The 19450-nt window shown below is 41.9% G+C and overlaps 1 protein-coding gene across 2 annotated transcripts in view; it reads right to left on the bottom strand.

Annotated features, from left to right (window-relative positions):
- Positions 1-19450, bottom strand: part of ino80db (INO80 complex subunit Db) — a 127069-nt gene that overhangs the window by 61925 nt on the left and 45694 nt on the right. For both annotated transcript variants that reach the window (XM_063051611.1, XM_063051612.1), the window contains exon 4: positions 8228-8336. In XM_063051611.1, coding sequence (XP_062907681.1) covers positions 8228-8336 — 109 coding nt within the window. The remainder of the gene's footprint in view (positions 1-8227; positions 8337-19450) is intronic.

The raw sequence follows: 19450 nt of genomic DNA, 5'->3' as shown, positions 1-19450 counted from the left end.
TGAAAATCTCACGCAAGCACTCTCCGCAGAAACACGGCGCAAGCGCCGTTGGCAAAAACATGGCGCAAGCGCTCTCCAGTAACCTTTAAGCTATGAAGCTGCCAAATCATACCAAATAACACATAAAAATACACAGCCTATATAAAGTGGAAATAATGTATGTACAGTGTAGTATCACTTACGGGAATTGGGAAGACAGATTGCCGAGCACACTGATGCTGGTGTGTTAGGCTGAGTCGTCAGAGTTTGGGTGGTGCAGTGCCCCCAACCTCCAGGCCGCCGACCAATACCAATCCGTGAAGCATGCAGGGGTACAGCGGTAGCCAGGAGGCACACAGCACATCTTTAAGAAAAAAAAGCTGAAACAAACATGCTAATTAATTAGGTGCCGCCCAGCACGTAATTAATTAGCATGTTTATTTTGGCTTTTTTCTTAAAGATGTTCTGAGTGCCTCCCAGCTACCGCTGCATTCTCCGCGAATCGGTATCTGTCCGGGGCCTGGGGGTTGGGGTGGTGGGACACTGGGGTGTCATCTCATCGTCGTCTGTTTCCATTAGGGCAGGCAGCTCATCTTCTCCTATGACTGCCTGCCTTGATGTCGAAGGTCGAGGTTCATCGTCTGATGTGGAAGGCTTGAAAAACGACAGTACAGTATGCTTGACTGCTGAGCCTCGCGCCTTTTTCTATCATACAGTTCTTTGTAGAGACTCAAACCATCTTGCAAATATGCCCTAAACTGACGGACCCTTTCAAAATTAAAGTTGTACTTTATCATTACTCATTCGGTTTCGAATGTTATCCTTTCCTCTTCCAATTGCATCAGCTCTTCATCTATCAGTTCTTGGTCATGGAATGCCAAAACCTCTTCAACATCATCTTCGTCAACTTCCACAAGCGAAACTCACTTTGTCCTTACTTCGTTCACCACGATCAAAACGCTTAATTATGTCTAGTTTTACACTAAATGTAACACCCTTACGAGCTCTTTTAGGCTTTTCCAATACCTTAGAACTCATCTTGCAAATGGCTGCTCACAGGCACATGTTTAAGCAATGCCGGCAAGAATGCCGTTCCAAATCCGGGGGAGAGCAGCTGCTCGGGGCGCGTGGCGCGCTGCTTTTTTTAAAATCGTGCGCTGCGTTTTTTCCGTAACAGTGAGGTTTCATAAAGCGAACGTTTGAAAAGCGGGGGACACCTGTATATCAATTTGATGCAATGTACAATAATTAAATATATCTGTGCTGTCTCTTTCTAAGAGTAATCAATCCCATTTTCCTTTTCTCAATAATCATGAAAAGCAGCAAATATTCATCCATTTCCCTTTAAAAGGTTATCATATGCTCTACATCCACTAGTCTTTCAAGCAGTCCATTCCAGTTATTTAAAAAATGTATTTCCTCCATGGTTTGTTAAACCTGTGATCTCTGAGTTCTGACATCTTCTCCATAAGTACTCCAACAAATACATTCAGAATTTTGAAAAAGTGTGTTAACTTTCTTGGAACCTCAATTATGGAACGTGGGTGTAACTGATGTGATTCACCATGCCCAATTTCTCACCTTCTAATATCTCTCTACTCACACTGAATTAGAGAAAGTTTAGAGCTGTAGGGTGATACAAATCATAGCAGTGTCATGGAAGCCCCAGTGTTTGAAGAATAAGCCCTGCCAACAGTAGGGATGAGGGGTGAATCCATCTAATCACAATGAATAACAGTAAAATGGCAATGTATAAACAACTTCAATAGTTACACTAGAAATTTTGAGCTAAACTGAGCAAAAGTAGCAAAGATTTACCCTACTATTAAGCCCACCAGATATCCAATCACCTAGCTGCAATTATTACTACCAGTATATCCGTCACTATTTCTTTTTCCTTCAAGTATCTTCTTCTGCTTAAAGGCATCCACTTAACTCGGTGTAGTCAAGCTCCAAAATCTGTCCGGTCTTGGGGTAACCAAGTTTCTTCTGAACACATTGTTTTGATTTAGTTATAACTGTTTCACTTCACAGTCCTCCTTCCTAGACTCAACCACAAGTGAAAATATTTTCTCTACATCCATCTGAACAAAACTGGCCTTAGTTTTGAAGAAATACAAAGCCCTGAAAGGAGGAACTCAGCAGGTCAGTTAGCTTCTATGGTGTGGGGGTGGGGAAAGGACAGTCAATGTTTCAGGTTAAGACCCCTCATCTGGAATGTAGAGGAAGAGGGGAGATTCCAGGTACGAAAAGGTAAGGAGGGTCTCAGGCTGGGGGGGGGGTGGAGGGGGCAGGGACAGGTGGAGCAAGAGCTGGAGGGAGATAGCTGGATTCAGATGAGTGGGGTGTGATAGACAGATGAAGGAGGGAGGCAAGAGAGAATAATGCAGGAAGCTAGGAGGTGATAAGTGGAATTGACAAAGAGCAAAAGATGATGGAATCCGATGAGAGAGGATGGTGCAGCTTGGAAAAAAAGATCAGAATGGAAACCAGCAGAAGAAATCTGTGGATGATGGGCAGGTGAAGGGAGTGGAGTAGGGGTCAATGGACCAGAAGAAAAAAGCAGGAAAGAGCAAAGGGGAATAGTTATGGAAGTTAGGGCATTTAATATCATGTCGTCAGGTTGGAGAAGACAAAGTTGGTATTTGAAATGCTGTTCTCTAATCTATGTCTAGCCTCAACCCAGCAGTGGAGCCATGTCAGTGTGGGAATGGGAAGTGGAATTAAGCTGGTTGACCACCGGGAGATTCAAGCTGGCATGGCAGACAGAGTGAAGGTGCTCTAAGTGGTTCCCTAGTCTGTGCTATGCCTCACCAATATAGGTGCTGTATCTCCTCTAATCGTAACATCAAGATATTTCCACGTGAACACCTGCCTCACCGGGAAGGCCTGTTTAGGGATATGTGCCTGGTGGTAGATAAATAGATACTTTATTGATCCCAAAGGAAATTAGTGTCACAGTAGCATTACAATATTAGAAGAGAAGGAAAATTATTTTAAAATGTTACCTTACCTCAAACAGTCTAACAGGAGGGGGTCATCACTTCCCCAGCTATAGGCTGACTCATTATAGAGCCTAATGGCCGAGGTAAGAATGACCTCTTTGGAGCAGTGCAGTTAGTCCATTACTAAAAGTACTCCTCTGTTCAGCCAAGGTGACATGTAGAGGGTGAGAAACATTGCCCAGAATTGCCAGGATTTTCCGTAGGGTCCTTTGTTCTACCACAGCCTCCACTGTGTCCAGTTTGACTCCTATAACAGAGCCAGCCTTTCTAATCAGTTTACTGAGCCTGTTGGCATCACCTGTGTTGATGCCATTGCCCCAGCACACCACTGCATAGAAAGTTGTACTGGCGACAACAGACTGGTAAAACATGTGAAGGAGGGGGATCAGTAGAGATTTTTGAAGACCGTAAAATTAGACATTGGAGCAGAAATGGAGCAGATATTCAATCATGGCTGATCTATTATCCCGCTCAAACCCGTTCTCCTGTCTTCTCCCCCTAAACTTTGATGCCTTTACTAACCAAGAAATTATTAACCTTTACTCTAAATATATCCATATATACTTGGCCTCCAGAACCATCTGTAGCAATGAAGTCCACACATTCATCACCCTCTGGCTAAAGAAACTCTTATTCATCTTTTTCTACAGGGATGTCCTTCTATTCAGGGGCTGTGCCCTCTGGTCAAAGATTCTCTCACGATTGGAATCATCTGCTCCACATCCACTCTATATAAGCCTTTCAATGTTTGGTAGGTTTCAATTGACATTCCGCCCTCATTTTTCTAAACTCCAATGAGAACAGATCCAAAATTATTAAATACTCTTCATATGCTAACCCTTTCATTGCTGGGATTATTCTCATATACCTCCTCTGGACTCTAATGCCAACCTATCCTTTCTTAGATATGGAGCCCAAAACTGCTCACAATACTCCAAATGTGGCCTGACCACTACCTTATAAAGCCTCAGCATTACATCCTTGCTCTTATATTCCAGTCCTCTGAAAATGAATGCTGATATTGCATTTGCCTTCCTTACTAACATCTCATCCAGCAAGCTAAACTTTAGGGAATCTTGCACTAGAACTTCCAAGTCCCTTTGTATCTCTGTTTTCTGAATTTGCTCTCCATTTAGAAAACAGCCTATGCCTTTATTTCATCCACCAAAGTGCTTGACCATATACTTCCCTGCACTATATTCTACCTGACATTTTTTTGCTCATTCTCCTAATCTGTCCAAATCCTTCTGCACAATCCCTGCTTCCTTAATACTACCTGTCCCCTTCAACTATCTTTGTATTGTCTGCAAACTTGGTCACAAAGCCATCCATTCTGTCATCCAGGTCATTAACATATAACGTGAAAAGCAGCGGTTAAAACACCGATTATAGGCTCTTATCTTGCTTGGCAGCATAATGTGCAGCACCTTATCAAAAATATTCTGAAAATCCAAGTGAACAACATCCACTGGCTCTCCTTTCCTGCTTGTATTTTTCCCTCAAATAATCCCAACAGATCTGTCAAACAAGATTTCTCCTTAAGGAAACCATTCTGGTTCTGTGTGCCTTCAAGTACCCTAAAACTTCATCCTTAATAATGGACTCTGACATCTTGTCAACCAGTGAAGTTAGGTTCACTAGCTTATAAACTTCCTGTCTTTTGCCTCCAACCCCCCCCCGCCACTTCTTAAAGAGAGCAGTGACAGTTCCGAATTTTCAGTCATCTGGAACCATTCTAGAATGTATTGATTTTTGAAAGATCACTACTAATGCCTCCACAATCTCTTCAGCTAGCTCTTTCAGAATTCTGGTGACTTATCTAACTTCAGATCTCTCAGAATCCCAAGCACCTTCTCCTTCGTAGTAGGGACTACATTCATTTCTGCTCCCTGACATTCTGAAATTTCTAGCATGTTCTTGGTGTCTTCTACAGTGAAGGCCGATGCAAAATAATTATTCAGTACATCCAATGATCTGATTTCTAGGGGCCTTGCCTCTTTTTAAACTCTATATATCTGAAAAACTTCTGGTATTCTCTTTTATATTATTGGCTAGATTCCCTTCATATTTCATTTTTTCTCTGATTGCATTTTTAGCTGCCTTCTTTTGGTTTTTAAAAGCTTCCCAAGCCTCTAGCTTCCTACTACTTTTTCTCTATTTAATGGCTACATTGATGCCATCTTTAACTTCCCTTGTCAGACACAGATGTCTCATCCTCCCTTTATAGTACTTATTCTTTTTTGGGATGTTCTGATCCTGTATCTTTCGAATTATTCATTGTAGCTCTCTGTCATCTCTGCTAGTGTCCACTTCCAGTCAACTTTGACCATTTCCTCTCTCATGCCTCAGTAGCCATCATTCAATTTTATCTTCTCCCTCTCAAACTGAAGGGTGAATTTTAGCACATTATGATCAGCATCATCTAAAGGTTCCTTTACCTTAAGTTCCCCAATTAATCTGGTTCGTTACACGGCACCTAATCAAGAAATGCCTTTTCGCTTACTGACCACAAGCTGCTTTGAAAAGCCATCTCACAGGCATTCTACAAATTCCTTCTCCAGCACCAACCTCATGTTCCCAGTTTACCTAAACATTTAAGTCCCCAATGACCATCATAACATTGACCTTTTTACAGCCCTCTCCTATCTCCCTTCAAGGTCTTTTCATCTTTGCAGCTCCTGAACTTAATGCACAAAGATTCTACATCTTCTGTTCCTATGTCACTTCTTTCTAAGGATTTATTTTAGTTTTTACTACAGAGCCATCCCAATTCTTTTGCCCACATGCCTGTCCTTTTGATGCAATACTTTGGATGCTAAGCTTCCAGCTGCGATCTTCCTTCAGCCGTGACTATGTAATGCCTACAACATCATAACTGCCAATTTCTAACTGCTCTACAAGATCATCTACTTATTTCATATACATCACACATTCAAAGAGAACACCTTCAGTCCTGCACTCACCAACCTTCTTTTCAATGTTATGTCCATGTTGTCTGAAGTTAAAGTCTCATCTCTTTCTAATTTTTTTGTCTTATTCTTTACTCTAAAGATGTCAGTAACTTCTGCACTCTCCTCCCCTTTTATTTTATCTATCTTTTTCCACACTATTGAACTCACCCCCATTCTACTTAGTTTTAAAGCCTTATTCACAGTCCGAATTAAGCAATTTGCCAGGATCCTGATCTCAGCATGTTTCAGGTACAGCTTATCCATCAGAACGGCTCCCTCCTTCCCCAACTGGTGCCAATGTCCCACAAATTCAAATCTACTTCTCCCACAGCAATCTTTTGAGCCAAGCATTTAACACTCCAATCTTATTAACCCTGTGCTAATTTGCATATGCCTCAGGTAACAATTCAGAAATTATTACCTTTTCCCGCTGTGTTTTTAGTCCCTAGATGCTCAAGTTCCCTCTTTCTTTGTTTTTCCTACGACATTGATACCCACATTGACCACTTCAACTGGATCTTTCCCATCCTACTCCAAATTCCTCTGCAGGTCAGATGAGATGACCTGAACCAGGGTACCAGCAGACAAAACTGCCTTCAGTGCTCACAATCCTTGCAAAAAAGAACTACTCCCCTGATTATGCCATCCCCAATTAGAACTACATTTCTACTCTCTTCCCTCCTTTTGAATGACTCCCTAAACCACAATGCCATGTTTGGTTATTCATCCTTCCTACTGCTCCCATTCTCATCCTCACAGGGAGAAAGAATCTCAGACCCGTTGACCAAGCTCGAGGGCTGAGGCTCCTCCAGCACCTGCTTTTGAATCCCCCTACCTGCCTCACTTAGTCACACCCTCTTATTCCCGGTCACAGATTGAATTTGTAGTAGTTAATCTAATGAATGTGACAGCTTTCCGAAAGATAGTATCCAGGTAACTCTCCTCCTCCCTGATCCATCACAGTGTTTGAAGTTCAGATTTCAGGTCAATTTTGAGCCCGAGTTCCTTGAGCAACCAACACTTGCTGCAGATGTGGTTACCAGGAACCACATCATGCAGCAAAAGCACATGACTTGATTCTGCATCCCTACTTCATTTAATATGTTAGAATTTAGCATTTTTTTAGTTAACTACTACATAAAAATGCTCATATGTACCTCCTTGCCAAAGTCTCAGACCTTAAATTCCTACACTGCCCATTCACACAATGGCCACTTCAAAATTGTCTCCAGAACCTTGGCCTCTGCTTCTTCTTGCCAAAGCCTCAGTTCTCCATTCTAACTCTGTCCACTGCAACAGTGGCTGTTCCCACAATGAAGACCCATGTCAGGTCATTCAGACACATTACATCGGATAAACATTGCTAGCCTGTGCAATATTTCTTCATATTTACACTCTCCTAGTTCTACCATCGTCCCTCTAAATTATTTTTTAATATTCTCCAGTGCTTCTGTTTATTATGTTTTGCAAACTACGAGGGGTGATTGATAAGTTCGCGGCCTACGGTAGAAGGCGTCAATTTAAGAAAACCTAGCACATTTATTTTTCAACATAGTCCCCTCCTACATATACACACTTAGTCCAGCGATCATGGAGCATACCGATCTTGGACCTCCAGAAAGTGTCCACAGCAGGGGTGATTGATAAGTTTGTGGCCTAAGGTAGAAGGAGATGAGTTATGAGTTGAACTGCATGTGCATGCAACGAGAGCCGTATAACTCATCACCTTCTACCTTAGGCCACAAACTTATCAATCACCCCTGATGAGTTATTAACTGATGAGCTATTAACCTCAAACCTTCTGCATAATCACTCAAAGAGTTGAACTGCATGTGCATGTAACGAGAGCTGTATAACTCATCTCCTTCTACCTTAGGCCACAAACTTATCAATCACCCCTGCTGTGGGCACTTTCTGGAGGTCCAAGATCTGTATGCTCCACGACCGCTGGACTAAGTGTGTAAATGTAGGAGGGGACTATGTTGAAAAATAAATGTGCTAAGTTTTCTAAAATTGACTCCTTCTATCTTAGGCCACGAACTTATCAATCACCCCTCGTAGAGACCTAAATTTTGTTGAGTTAGAGTCCTTTTACTAATAAGGATATCAAAGATGTATAAGCTATGGAAGGTTTTATTTTCTTATTATGATTGTGTATTTGTCACAGGCAAGTAGTAACCTTGATAGGATTTATTTCAGTACGAATAGGCTACAATTTCCTTCACAGCCAAGTTATTAGAACCCAAGTCAAAGCCTCAACAAAATATTGAAAGATTAGCCAAATGTACTCACTCTGGGTGAACATTTGACCACTTGTCCCGCAACGTCCAAGCATACTGGCAAGGAGGCACACGTTCATCTTCCTCTTCTTCTTCCTCGCTGTCCTCAGACCAGTCTAGTCCTGAAGACAAGAAGAAAGTCATCTCACTGAGTATATGACAGAATGGAATGGATGGCATGGAGTCCAAGGAGAAGGCTATGTTTAAAAAGTATTACTTAATGCACATGTTGACAAATTTCAGACTGTAGTGAGATTTAGGATTTAGTAGAAAGAACACATGACTATCCATAGAACTGAACTAAATATTAATTGTATTGTTACTAAAATTACTACATTTAATATCACATGGTGACCTATAGTTACCATCTGTTTTAACTCCTGACTGTAACCCTGCTGTCATCCCTTTCAGCACTCAGACACTAACCGGAGATCTTTGCTTTCTTCAATAAAATTTCATTGATCCATTGTTACTATCTTTTTCAACACCATACATTAATCTTCAGATCACTCAATTTCCTGACTGTTTCAGCATGCTGTCCCCCAAAAGATCACATTGCTCTCTCGATGTTCTTTCCTTAAACAGCACACGCTCTCTCTTGCACCAATCACAATATCCCCTTAAATTTCTATGATGGCAATGACCTCTAAAACCCCTTCAACACACATAATACCCACAAAAATTACTGTCACCACTGATGCTCAGTGATACAAAACCCCTTTTGCACACATCGATGCTTGAGGTACTTGTGCCTTTTAATGTTCACATACTGACCTCTAGCGTTAACATTGCCTTTCACACACATGATAGCTTGTGTCAGACTTTTTAAAAGCACATACTGATGCCTCAACTGACTCCTGCAATACTCTCAAAAAAAACAGCTCAATTTACCATCTCTTTGACTTCCCACCCACCTCAAGAATACCTCTGCTTCAAAGATCATACATTGAGTTACTGCGCTCCCCCCCCCATGAGCAATTATACAGAGAAAAAGTTGTAACCACCACTTTTAACCATGTATCAATTCCTAGTGCATTATTTCCTTGGGCAACGTATTGTGCATCAGGTGCTACCTGTGTTAAAATTACACAGACCAAGAGTAGACGCTGATCCTAGAATTAAGGCCTGTTACTATTCACTGACCCCTTGATTTACTGTGCCTTTAACACCTCACAGAGTACATGTTACTACCTTCATTAACATTCACATTCATCTCTAGAGCTGTTACCACCCTGAATGCTTGCATGTTCAGTTCAGTCAATGTCTCCTCTGACGTTTTGGGTCAAAATCCTGCATCAAGATTGCTGCAGGATTAGGATTGTGGGCTTTGACCCGAAGCGTCAACTATTTCCTACCCCGTCCTCCACAGATGCTACTTGAAACCACCTCGTTCCCCCAAAACATTATTCACTGCTCCAAATTCTAGCATTTTTGTCTCCCATGTCACCAAGTAGGGATACCAAATCACTGATGACAGAAGCTACATCACAATTACTATTTCAAGGAATAAACTCTAATTTAAAATAACACATACCTGTCTACAGATACAGAGAAATGAAGTTTTGATTTATAAGGTATTCTTAAAATTACAATGGCAGCATAATTTTGTGATACATTTCAGTTAATCAAATTTTAAGACATTTTCAATAATTTTGACTATTTTACTCCCAATTATAACGTTATTTAAATATCTCTTAATATCAGAGATATTCAGAAATACAGATAAATTCAATGGCCACTTTGACATTGTCCTCAGGCGGGTATTGGAGGGTCAGACACCCTGAGCCAATAGGCTGCTCCTGGACATATTTCATAACTTACTGGCATAATTTACATATTACTATTTAACTATTTATGGTTCTATTACTATTTATTATTTATGGTGCAACTGTAACGAAAATGAATTTCCCCCAGGATCAATAAAGTATGACTAAACTAAACTAAACTATTTCAGGAGCAGTGTCTCCACACCATGATACACAGAGCCTGGCCGAGATCAGACCCTGCTGATGGACACCAGGGTGTTAGGGCTTTGGCTCAGTTGAAAGGGACATGCTGGAAGTAAATTACCAACAATCTTTTGCTTACTAAACTAGCATTACTCCTTCCATTAGTAGAGTCGTTCAAAAAACTCTATCAAATTTGACAGATATGATTTCTCAACATTCAAAGCCATGCTGACTATCTCTCCAAATGCAAGAGATCCTGTTTCTCAGTATCCAGCACCCCTCAGTAACTCTTGCATCACGTTTCAGTGGCTTGTACTTTGGCTTATCCTTGCAGTTCTTCTTATAAATGGATAACATTAAGCATCCTCCAGTCTCACCTGTACTTGTGATGATACAAGTATCTCTGCCATTCTTCCCTTGTTTCGACATTGTCCTCGGCTTGGTCAGCACTCAAGAGATGAATACACCTTCAGGCACTTAGATTACCAGCACCTCATCTTTGTAATGTGAATATGTTTCAAGACATCACTATTCTGTTCCCTGAATTCACCAGCTTCCATAAGCTTCTCCATGACAAATACACAAAACAAATACAGACCCTTCGCAAACAAAAGAAAATTTGCAGATGCTGGAAATTCAAATGACACACACAAAATGCTGGAGGAACTCAGCAGGCCAGGCAGCATCTATGGAAAAAAGTACAGTCAACGTTTCGGGCCGAGCCCCTTCAGCAGGACTGCAGAAAAAAAGATGAGGAGTAGATTTAAAAGCTGCAGGATGGGAGACAGAAACATAAGATGATAGGTTTTACTGGGAGGGAGAGGAATGAAGTAAAGAGCTGGGAAGTTGATTGGTGAAAGAGATACAGGGTTGGAGAAGGGAGAGTCTGATAGGAGAGAACAGAAGGCCATGGAAGAAAGAAAAGGGGGGATGAGCACCAAAGGGAGGTGATGGGCAGGAAAGGAGATATGGTGAGAGAGGGATTAAGGGATGGAGAATGGTGAGAGTGTCTGGGGAGTTTGGGGGGGGGGTCCATCACCTTGAGTTCCAGAAATCAATGTTCATGCCTTCAAATTGGAGGCTACTCAGACGGAATACAAGGTGCTGCTTCTCCAACCTGAGTGTGGCCTCATCATGGCAGTGGAGGAGGCTACAGACTGACATATTGGAATGGGAATAGGAAGTGGAACTAAAATGGGTGGCCACTGGGAAATCCTGCTTCTTCAGGCGGACGGAGCATAGGTGCTCGGCATGTCGGGTCTCACTAATCTACAGAAGGCCACACTGGGAGCCCAACAGACTCACCTGGAAGGACTGCTTGAGGCCCTGAATTGTAGTGAGGGAGGAGGTGTACGGGCAAGTGTCGCACCTTTTCTGCTTGCAAGGGTAAGGGCCAGGAGTGAGATTAGTGGGGAGGGATGAATGGACAAGTGAGTTGCGTAGGAAGTGATCCCTGTGAAAAGCAGCAAGTGTGACGGGGGGGGGTGGCGAGGTGGGGAAGATGTGATTGGTGGTGGGATCCTGCAGGAGATGGCAGACGTTCCAGACAATTATGTGCTGGAAGCGGAGGCTGGTGGGAGATAGGTGAAGACAAGTGGAACCCTATCCCTGGTATGGTGGCGGGAGGATGAGAGGAGGGTAAGAGCAGGCACGCGTGAAATGGAAGAGATGCGGTCGAGGGCAGCGTTGATGATGGAGGAAGGGAAGCCCCTTTCTTTGAAAGAGAAGGGCATCTCCTTTGTTCTAGAATAAAAAGCCTCATCCTGACAGCAGATGCAGTGGAGACAGAGGAATTGAGACAAGGGAATGGTGTTTTTACAAGTAACAGGGTGGGAAAAGATATTTCTCACAGGTAGCTGTGAGAGTCCGTGGGTTTATAATAGACATCAGAAGATAAGCTGTCTCTAGCAATAGAAACATTGAAATTAAGGAAGGGGAGGGAGGTGTCAGAAATGGACCAGGTAAATTTGAGGGCAGGGTGGAAGTTCGAGGCAAAGTTGATGAAGTAGACAAACTCAGCCTGGGTGCAGGAAGCAGCATCAATGCAGTCGTTGATGTAGCGTAGGAAAAGTGGAGGAAGGGCATCAGTGTAGGCTTGGAACATAGACTGCTCCACGTAGACAACAAAAAGGCAGGCATAGCTGGGACGCATGTGAGTGTCCATGGTTACACCTTTTGTTTGAAGGAAGTGGGAGGAGCCAAAGAAGAAATTATTAAGAGTGAGGACAAGTTCCACTAGATGGAGGAGAGCGGTGGTGGAGGGAATTGGTTGGGTCTGGTGTCTGGAAAGAAACAGAGAACTTTGAGACCTTTCTGGTGGGGGGGTGGAGGCGTACAGGGACTGGACTTCCATAGTGAAAGTAAGATGATGGGGCCCAGGGAGCTTGAAATCATTGAAAAGATCCAGAGCATGTGAAGTGCTATGGATGTAGGTAGGAAAGGACTGAACTAGACTCAGCGCCATGGCAGGTGTGGAACTCGCTGAAGTTCCAGGGACAGGGGGACAAAGATGAGGCCCTTATTGAGGAAAGAACGTTCTGCCCCAAGAGAGGAGAAGGCGAAAGGGAATGGTGAAGACCCAGCTCAGATAAGAGCTGGGATGGGGGTGGGGGGAAGGTTGGTAGCGTCTGAGGAGATAGGAGGTTTGGGGTGTCCAGGGATGGTGGGGTGAGAAGAAGATGGAGTCTCCGAGGGCCCAAGTGCTGGCACTGGGACCTGAGTAAGACGGGACTGCGGAGTGGTTCAGTTCACCAATGCTGTGCTGCCCATAATGCCAATCTATCTAATCCCATCTGGCTCCAGGTAGTCCATATCCCTCTAGTCCCCACCTGTTCATGTATCTGTCTAAATCCCTCTACACATTGCAAATGTGAAACATTCATTTAATACTGTGCTCATTTCCAGTGTTTCCACACATAGATTTCCACAATGATCCTTAAGGGAACCTATTCGCTGCCTAATTACCCTGAAAGTCATCAACCCGAAACTCTAAGTCAATGCTCTCTCCACAGGTGCTGCCTGACTGCTAAATTTTAAGCATTTTGCTTCAGTTTTCCAGCATCTGCATTAAAACTCCCACTGACTACAACATGCTGTCTCCTTTATTACATAGTGACATGAGGAGTGATTGCTTCCTTTAATAAATGGACCTGGATTCCTAGAGATGCTGTTTCCATTCTGCCCACTAATGCCTACAGTTGCCATCACCCTTACTTTTCAATAGTCACTATCTTGCTTAACCTACAGAATAAGCTCTAGTTGCTGATCCCTTTAATATCATGTTAATTATTACATATACTGTGCCACTTAACATCTTAGTGCCCTCCTGTACACTGATAATATGCAGCTTTATCTTATCTCTACTTCTTTTGACCCTGACACTACCATGAAGTTGCCAGTGTTTCGCTGACATCTAGCAGTGATTGAAAAGAAATTTCCTTCAACTAAATACTGGGAAGGTTCAAATGATCACATTTGTTCCCTTACCACTGACTTCACCCGAATATCTGTGAAGTATTAAAGTCAAGCTGGCTATTGTAACCTGGCTGTCATGGCTGGTTCCAGCTTTTGGACCTTGCACTTTTTTCATGTTTGTAATATCACCTGATTTGCTCTTTGCCTTTGACAATTAGCTAATGAAACCATCATCCATATCTTTGCTACCTCTAGATACAACTTTGCCAATGCACTCTTGATGGTCTCCCTTTTCCCACTTTCTGAATCCAAGGCTATCCAAGCTCTAATGTCCAAATCCTAACTTACATTTCTGGTAAACAAATGCAAATTTGCAGATTTTTAAATTCTTATTCCCATTTACAATTTTCCTACTTTTCTCCCTCCCTTACATCCATTCTCCCAATCCCTTAAACTTCCTTGGTATGTGCAATCCTCCCAATTCTGTCTGAAGTACCTCACTTAAAGTCTCTCTGTTGGAGGGAATGTGTTAAGATGGCAAAATCTTGGATTACGGAATTCCCTTTCTAAACCTCTCCATATCACCACCTTTCTTCCCTTGTTTTATACTTTTACTATCTACATTGCTAGATCTCAGTTTTCTTATTTACTGATGCTCACAAGAAGGACTAGGGACATTTTTTCAGCAGTAAAAGTGCTTTCTGAATGGAAGTTGTCACTATTAAGAAAAGCTAATCTGAAATATACATGCCATCTCCTACAATATTCAAACTGACTTGATTCCTCCTGAAATACCCCTCTCTAATGTCACACCCTGAACCTTTGAGTTAATATTTCCCAAAATATCATAGTGACTCTTGAGATACTATCTCCTATAACACACTTGCACTAACCAGCAGTTATAGACTTTTAGTAGTCATACTGACCCCTAAATAACATTCATTTAATGCTAACACTGACTCTATGTTCTGAAAACTTACCAATACTTCAAAGTACTACCTAGCCCTTACACTGAGTTTCAGAGAGCCAAAGAAACTGCTTTGTTTTTGAAGTCCTGGGATTCAGCATACAAGCTCAGCATTCTCTCTAGATTGTTGCACCAACTTTTGCCCTTCTCCATTTCTTCTCCCAACTTAATCATGCAATGAGTGACAAGCAATTGATCGGTTTACCCCACACAAAATGTTTCCTCTCTGACTCACCCAAAAACAAAAAGGACCCAGTATCAATGACCATAACATCAGCCGAGCTTACACGTCTAATTTATCAGTGCTTCATGTATTCAGAAAATATTATTTGTCTCACTACAAAATATTTTAAGCAGACTCCTGTACAGAACAAATCAAAATGCTAAAAAGTATAGTAACAGTTGGCATTTAAAAAGTACTGATAACATAGAGTTAAAGAATAATACATCACAAAACAGGTCCTTCAGGCCCAGTGGTTCACATCAAATACAAAATCCTCTCTGCTAGTCCCCAGTTACATGTGTTAGACCCATACCTCTCCAAGCCTTTCCCCTTCATGTACTTATCAAAACACCTCAAATGCTGCATTTGGACCCACCTTAACCACTTTATCTGGCAGCTTTTCCCAGGTACTCACTGTCCTCTACATAAGGAAGTTACCTCTCAGGTATCTTTTAAATTTCTTCCCTTTCATCTTGAAGTTCGGCCTTCTAGCTTGGACTCCCAATCTTCGGGAAAAGACTATGACCATCTTATACATGCCTCCCATTATTTTATAAACTTCGATGAGGTCACCACTCATTCTCATACATTCCAAGGAATGAGGATCCAGTGTGACCATGATAAAGAATGGCAGGGTGTTTCACAGGGATATTCCAATAAAACTTCCACCTGGCCAGGAAAGTACTTAGAGCATGAGCAAAGGCATAGTGAGAAGCTGGGAGGTGATGGGTGGAAAATGCAAAGGTCTGAAGAAGAAGAAATCTGATACCAGAGGAGAGTGGACCATGGGAGAAAGAGGAGGAGAAGGGGCACCAGAAGGAGGTGATAGGCAGTTGGGGAGAAGAGGTAAGAGGCGAGCTAGAATAGGGAATGGAAAAAGAGAGAAGGGAGAAAGGGGGGAAGTTACCTGAAATTACTGAAATCAATGTTCATGTTGTCAGGTTGGAGGTTACCCAGACAGAAACTGAATGTTGCTTCTAAACCTGAGAGTGGCTTCATTGAGGCTGCAGAGGAGGCCATGGAATGAGAATGGGCAGTGCAATTAAAACAGTTGGCCATCGGGAAATCCTGCCAGCTTGTACTCCTCCCCCTCCCAAAGGGGGAGCTGTTCATCTCATTCTGACTTCTTCCCCTTTCTTTTGCAGCTTTGATGAAGTCTTGACCTGAAACGGTAACTGTTTATTCCTCTCCATAGATGCTGACCTGCTGAGCTCCTCCAGAATTTTGTGTGAGTTAACCATATTTGACTAATTTGAGAGAGTGCTGTGAAGAAAGATCACATGCTGTAGATAAAAGGGAAATTAATGAATTTAATAAGATTTCAAGAAGACATTTGGTAAGGTGCTGTAACAAAGGTTAACGCAAAAAATAAAAGCTCATGGTTTAGGAGGTGACATAGTAGCATCAATATTAGACTGGCTGGCTAACAGGAATGAGAGTAGGCATAAATGGATCTTTTCCTGGTATACAAGATGAAATAAATGTTGCTCCACAGAGAATAACAATAGGGCTTCAATTTTTTTTACAATTTAAAACATAGAACAGTACAACACAGGGACAGGTTGTTCAGCCCATGGGCTAATTAAGCTAATTATGTCTAATTACACTAATCCTTCTGCCTGCATGAGTTCTCTATCCTTCACTCTCTGCCATTCATGTGCCTATCTAAGAGGACTTCTTTTCTAACTGCCTTCACCACCAGCCCTGTGAATGCATTCCAAGCACCCACTCCAGTATAAGAAAAGCTTGCTCCACTCATCTCCCTTGAATTTTCTCCCTTTACTATTAGATATTTCAACCTGGGAAAAAGATACTGGCTATTTACTGTGCAAACAACAGGAATTCTGCAGATGTTGGAAATTCAAGCAACACACATCAAAGTTGCTGGTGAACGCAGCAGGCCAGGCAACATCTCTAGGAAGAGGTACAGTCGATGTTTCAGGCCGAGACCCTTCGTCAGAACAAAGGGTCTCGGCCTGAAACATCGACTGTACCTCTTCCTAGAGATGCTGCCTGGCCTGCTGCGTTCACCAGCAACTTTGATGTGTGTTGCCTGGCTATTTACTCTTGTGCAATTTCTATAAATGACTAGGATTGAAGATATATTTGCTAAGTTTGCTGATGGCACAAAGATGGGCCAAAAAAGTAAGTTATGAAAGAATGAAAGGCAACAAAAGAATATAAATGGTTAAGTGAGCAGATAAAGATCTAGCAACGGTACATAATGAGGAAAAATGTCAAATTGTCCGTTTTGACAGGATAAGAAATGCATATTGTCCAAACTCAGAGACCTGGGGACACAAGAGACCGCAGATACTACAAACAGGAGTATAAAACAAACTTTTGGAGGAATGCAGCAGGTCAAACAGTGTCTACGGAGGCAGAGAGAAAGCTGAAGTTTTGGGTTGAAACCCTACATCAGGATTTGTTAGGTATAATATACAGGTACAACAGTGGAAAAGATTGGGAAAGCCATACGAATACTAAAGAGTCGGAGTGGAGTCATATCGGCCCTTCAGCCCAATTCACCCAAGTCAAACAAGATGCTCATCTAACCCTTTTGCCTGCGTTGGTCCATATATCTTTAAACCCATTTAACTGTCCAAACACCTTTTTGAATGCTGTTATTGCACCTACTTTAACCAGGCAGCATAAGTTCATATTTGCATCATCCTCTGCTCCCCAGATCTCTTAAATCTCTACCCCACCCTCACCTTAAACCTAAGCTATCTAGTTTTTGAATCCATCTCCCTGGAAAAAGTTTGTAGATTCACCCTGTCAATGCCCCTCATGATTTTATACAGTTTTATAACAGATCATTCTTTATATGCTCAAAGGAATAAATCTTTCCTATGACAGTAAATGAAACTGAACACCAGCAGCAACCTTACCAGTGTCTTGTACAGTTACATCGCAACATCCCAACTCCTATAGTCAATGTCCTGACTGAAGGCCAGCATGCTAAATGCCTTCTTCAATGTTTACCTGCCATTCAATGCCATTTTTAGTAAGCCATGTACTTGTACTCCTAGATCTCTCTGCTCTACAACGCCTCCCAGAACTCTACAATTCACTGTGAACGTCCTACATCAGTTTGACATCCAAAATTCACCACATCACATTTATTTAGAATGAATGCCATTTGTCATCCCTCAGCCCAGCTACCAAGATGATCACAATCTCCTTGTAATGTTTGATAAATGTATTCACTGTCTATGACACCAACTATTTTATGTCACCTTTGACTGTTAGGGAAATTGAAAATAAAAACTCCGAGACCACGATATACTTGTGCAGGGCATTGGTAAAACCACATCTGGAACACTATGTAGGGCACTGGTCACCTTATTTAAGGAAGGACATTAACACCTTTGAAGCAGTTCAGAGGACATTTGCTGGGCTAATACCAAGAATGGAATATTGTCTTACATAGATAGGCTGGACAAGTTAGACTTACATTCACAGGAGTTTTGAACATTGAGAACTGACTTGATTTCAAATTCCTGTGTGGTCATGATGGGGAGAGGTTTCCTCTTATGGGACAAAAAGAAAATTAAACAGGAAGGCTCCATATTCTTAAGTAGGAACCAGCACAACAACCTTGTGTTCCTTTGGCAGAAACTACACACTGCTATAATTTTAGGAATAAGTTATAAGTAAGTTTCCAGATGCTAGAAATCTGAAGTTGTGCACCTAAACGTTGCAGGAACAGTGATGGTGCAGCAAAGGTCAGATCTCATTGAGACCTACTGAATTACGAAAGACCTAGATAGGGTGGGTGTGGGAGGATATTTCCAATAGTGGGAAAGTCTAGGACCAGTGGGCACAGCCTAAGAATAAATGGACATTTCTTCATAACAGAGATGAGGAGGTATTTCTTTAGCCAGAGGGTGGTGAATTTGTGGAATTCATTGCTACAAAAGTCTGTGGAGGCCATGTTACATGGTATATTTATAACAGAGGTCAACAGATTCTTGACCAGTAAGATCAAAACTTACAGTGAGAAGGCAGAAACGTGGTCAAGAGGGATAATTAATAAGCCATGACTGAATGGTGGAGCAGACTTAATAGGCTCAATGTCTTAATTCTGCTCCTATGTCTTACAGAATCTAAAACAAAGTGTTTACTCTTTCCTTATCTCTGCAATAAATGAACCCCTCCCCCTTTTTTTATTCCATACAGTGCAGTGAGTATCCTTGGGCCTCTTCCTCCAATCACACTGAAGCAAAGTCTTTGAATGTTTCAAAGCAAAGGTAGACAGATCTTTGATACCCAAAGGGTAAAATGTTAATGCAGGCAATGCCGCAGGAACAGAAGATTCCTCAGGGTGTTACATAAAGTGATGTACATTAGAAGAGCCAGAAAGGATTTGGACAAAAGATTATAGTTTAAACAACTGACAAAACATATGCAGGTATACTTTTACATTGAATTGTAAGCTGATGCCATTAAGCATTTCAGAAAACTATTTGAACTCAGCTTAAATTTCCAGGTTCATCGAGAATAGACAGGGTTTGTTTTGAGGGGCACTGAAGTAACACCTCAGCAATGCACATCACACTCTGCCAGCAGATGCAGAAGTCTAGATGCTGAAAATAGAGCATTCATTAAGAAACCTCACACCGAATTCAAAGAGTGAACAAATTACACTGAAGCTCCGTAACCACAGAAACACCTAAATTA

This window comes from Mobula hypostoma, chromosome 6 (assembly GCF_963921235.1).
Source record: "Mobula hypostoma chromosome 6, sMobHyp1.1, whole genome shotgun sequence".
NCBI lineage: Eukaryota > Metazoa > Chordata > Chondrichthyes > Myliobatiformes > Myliobatidae > Mobula > Mobula hypostoma.
Note: the sequence above shows the minus strand (reverse complement) of the source record. Positions and strands in the feature narration are given on the sequence as shown.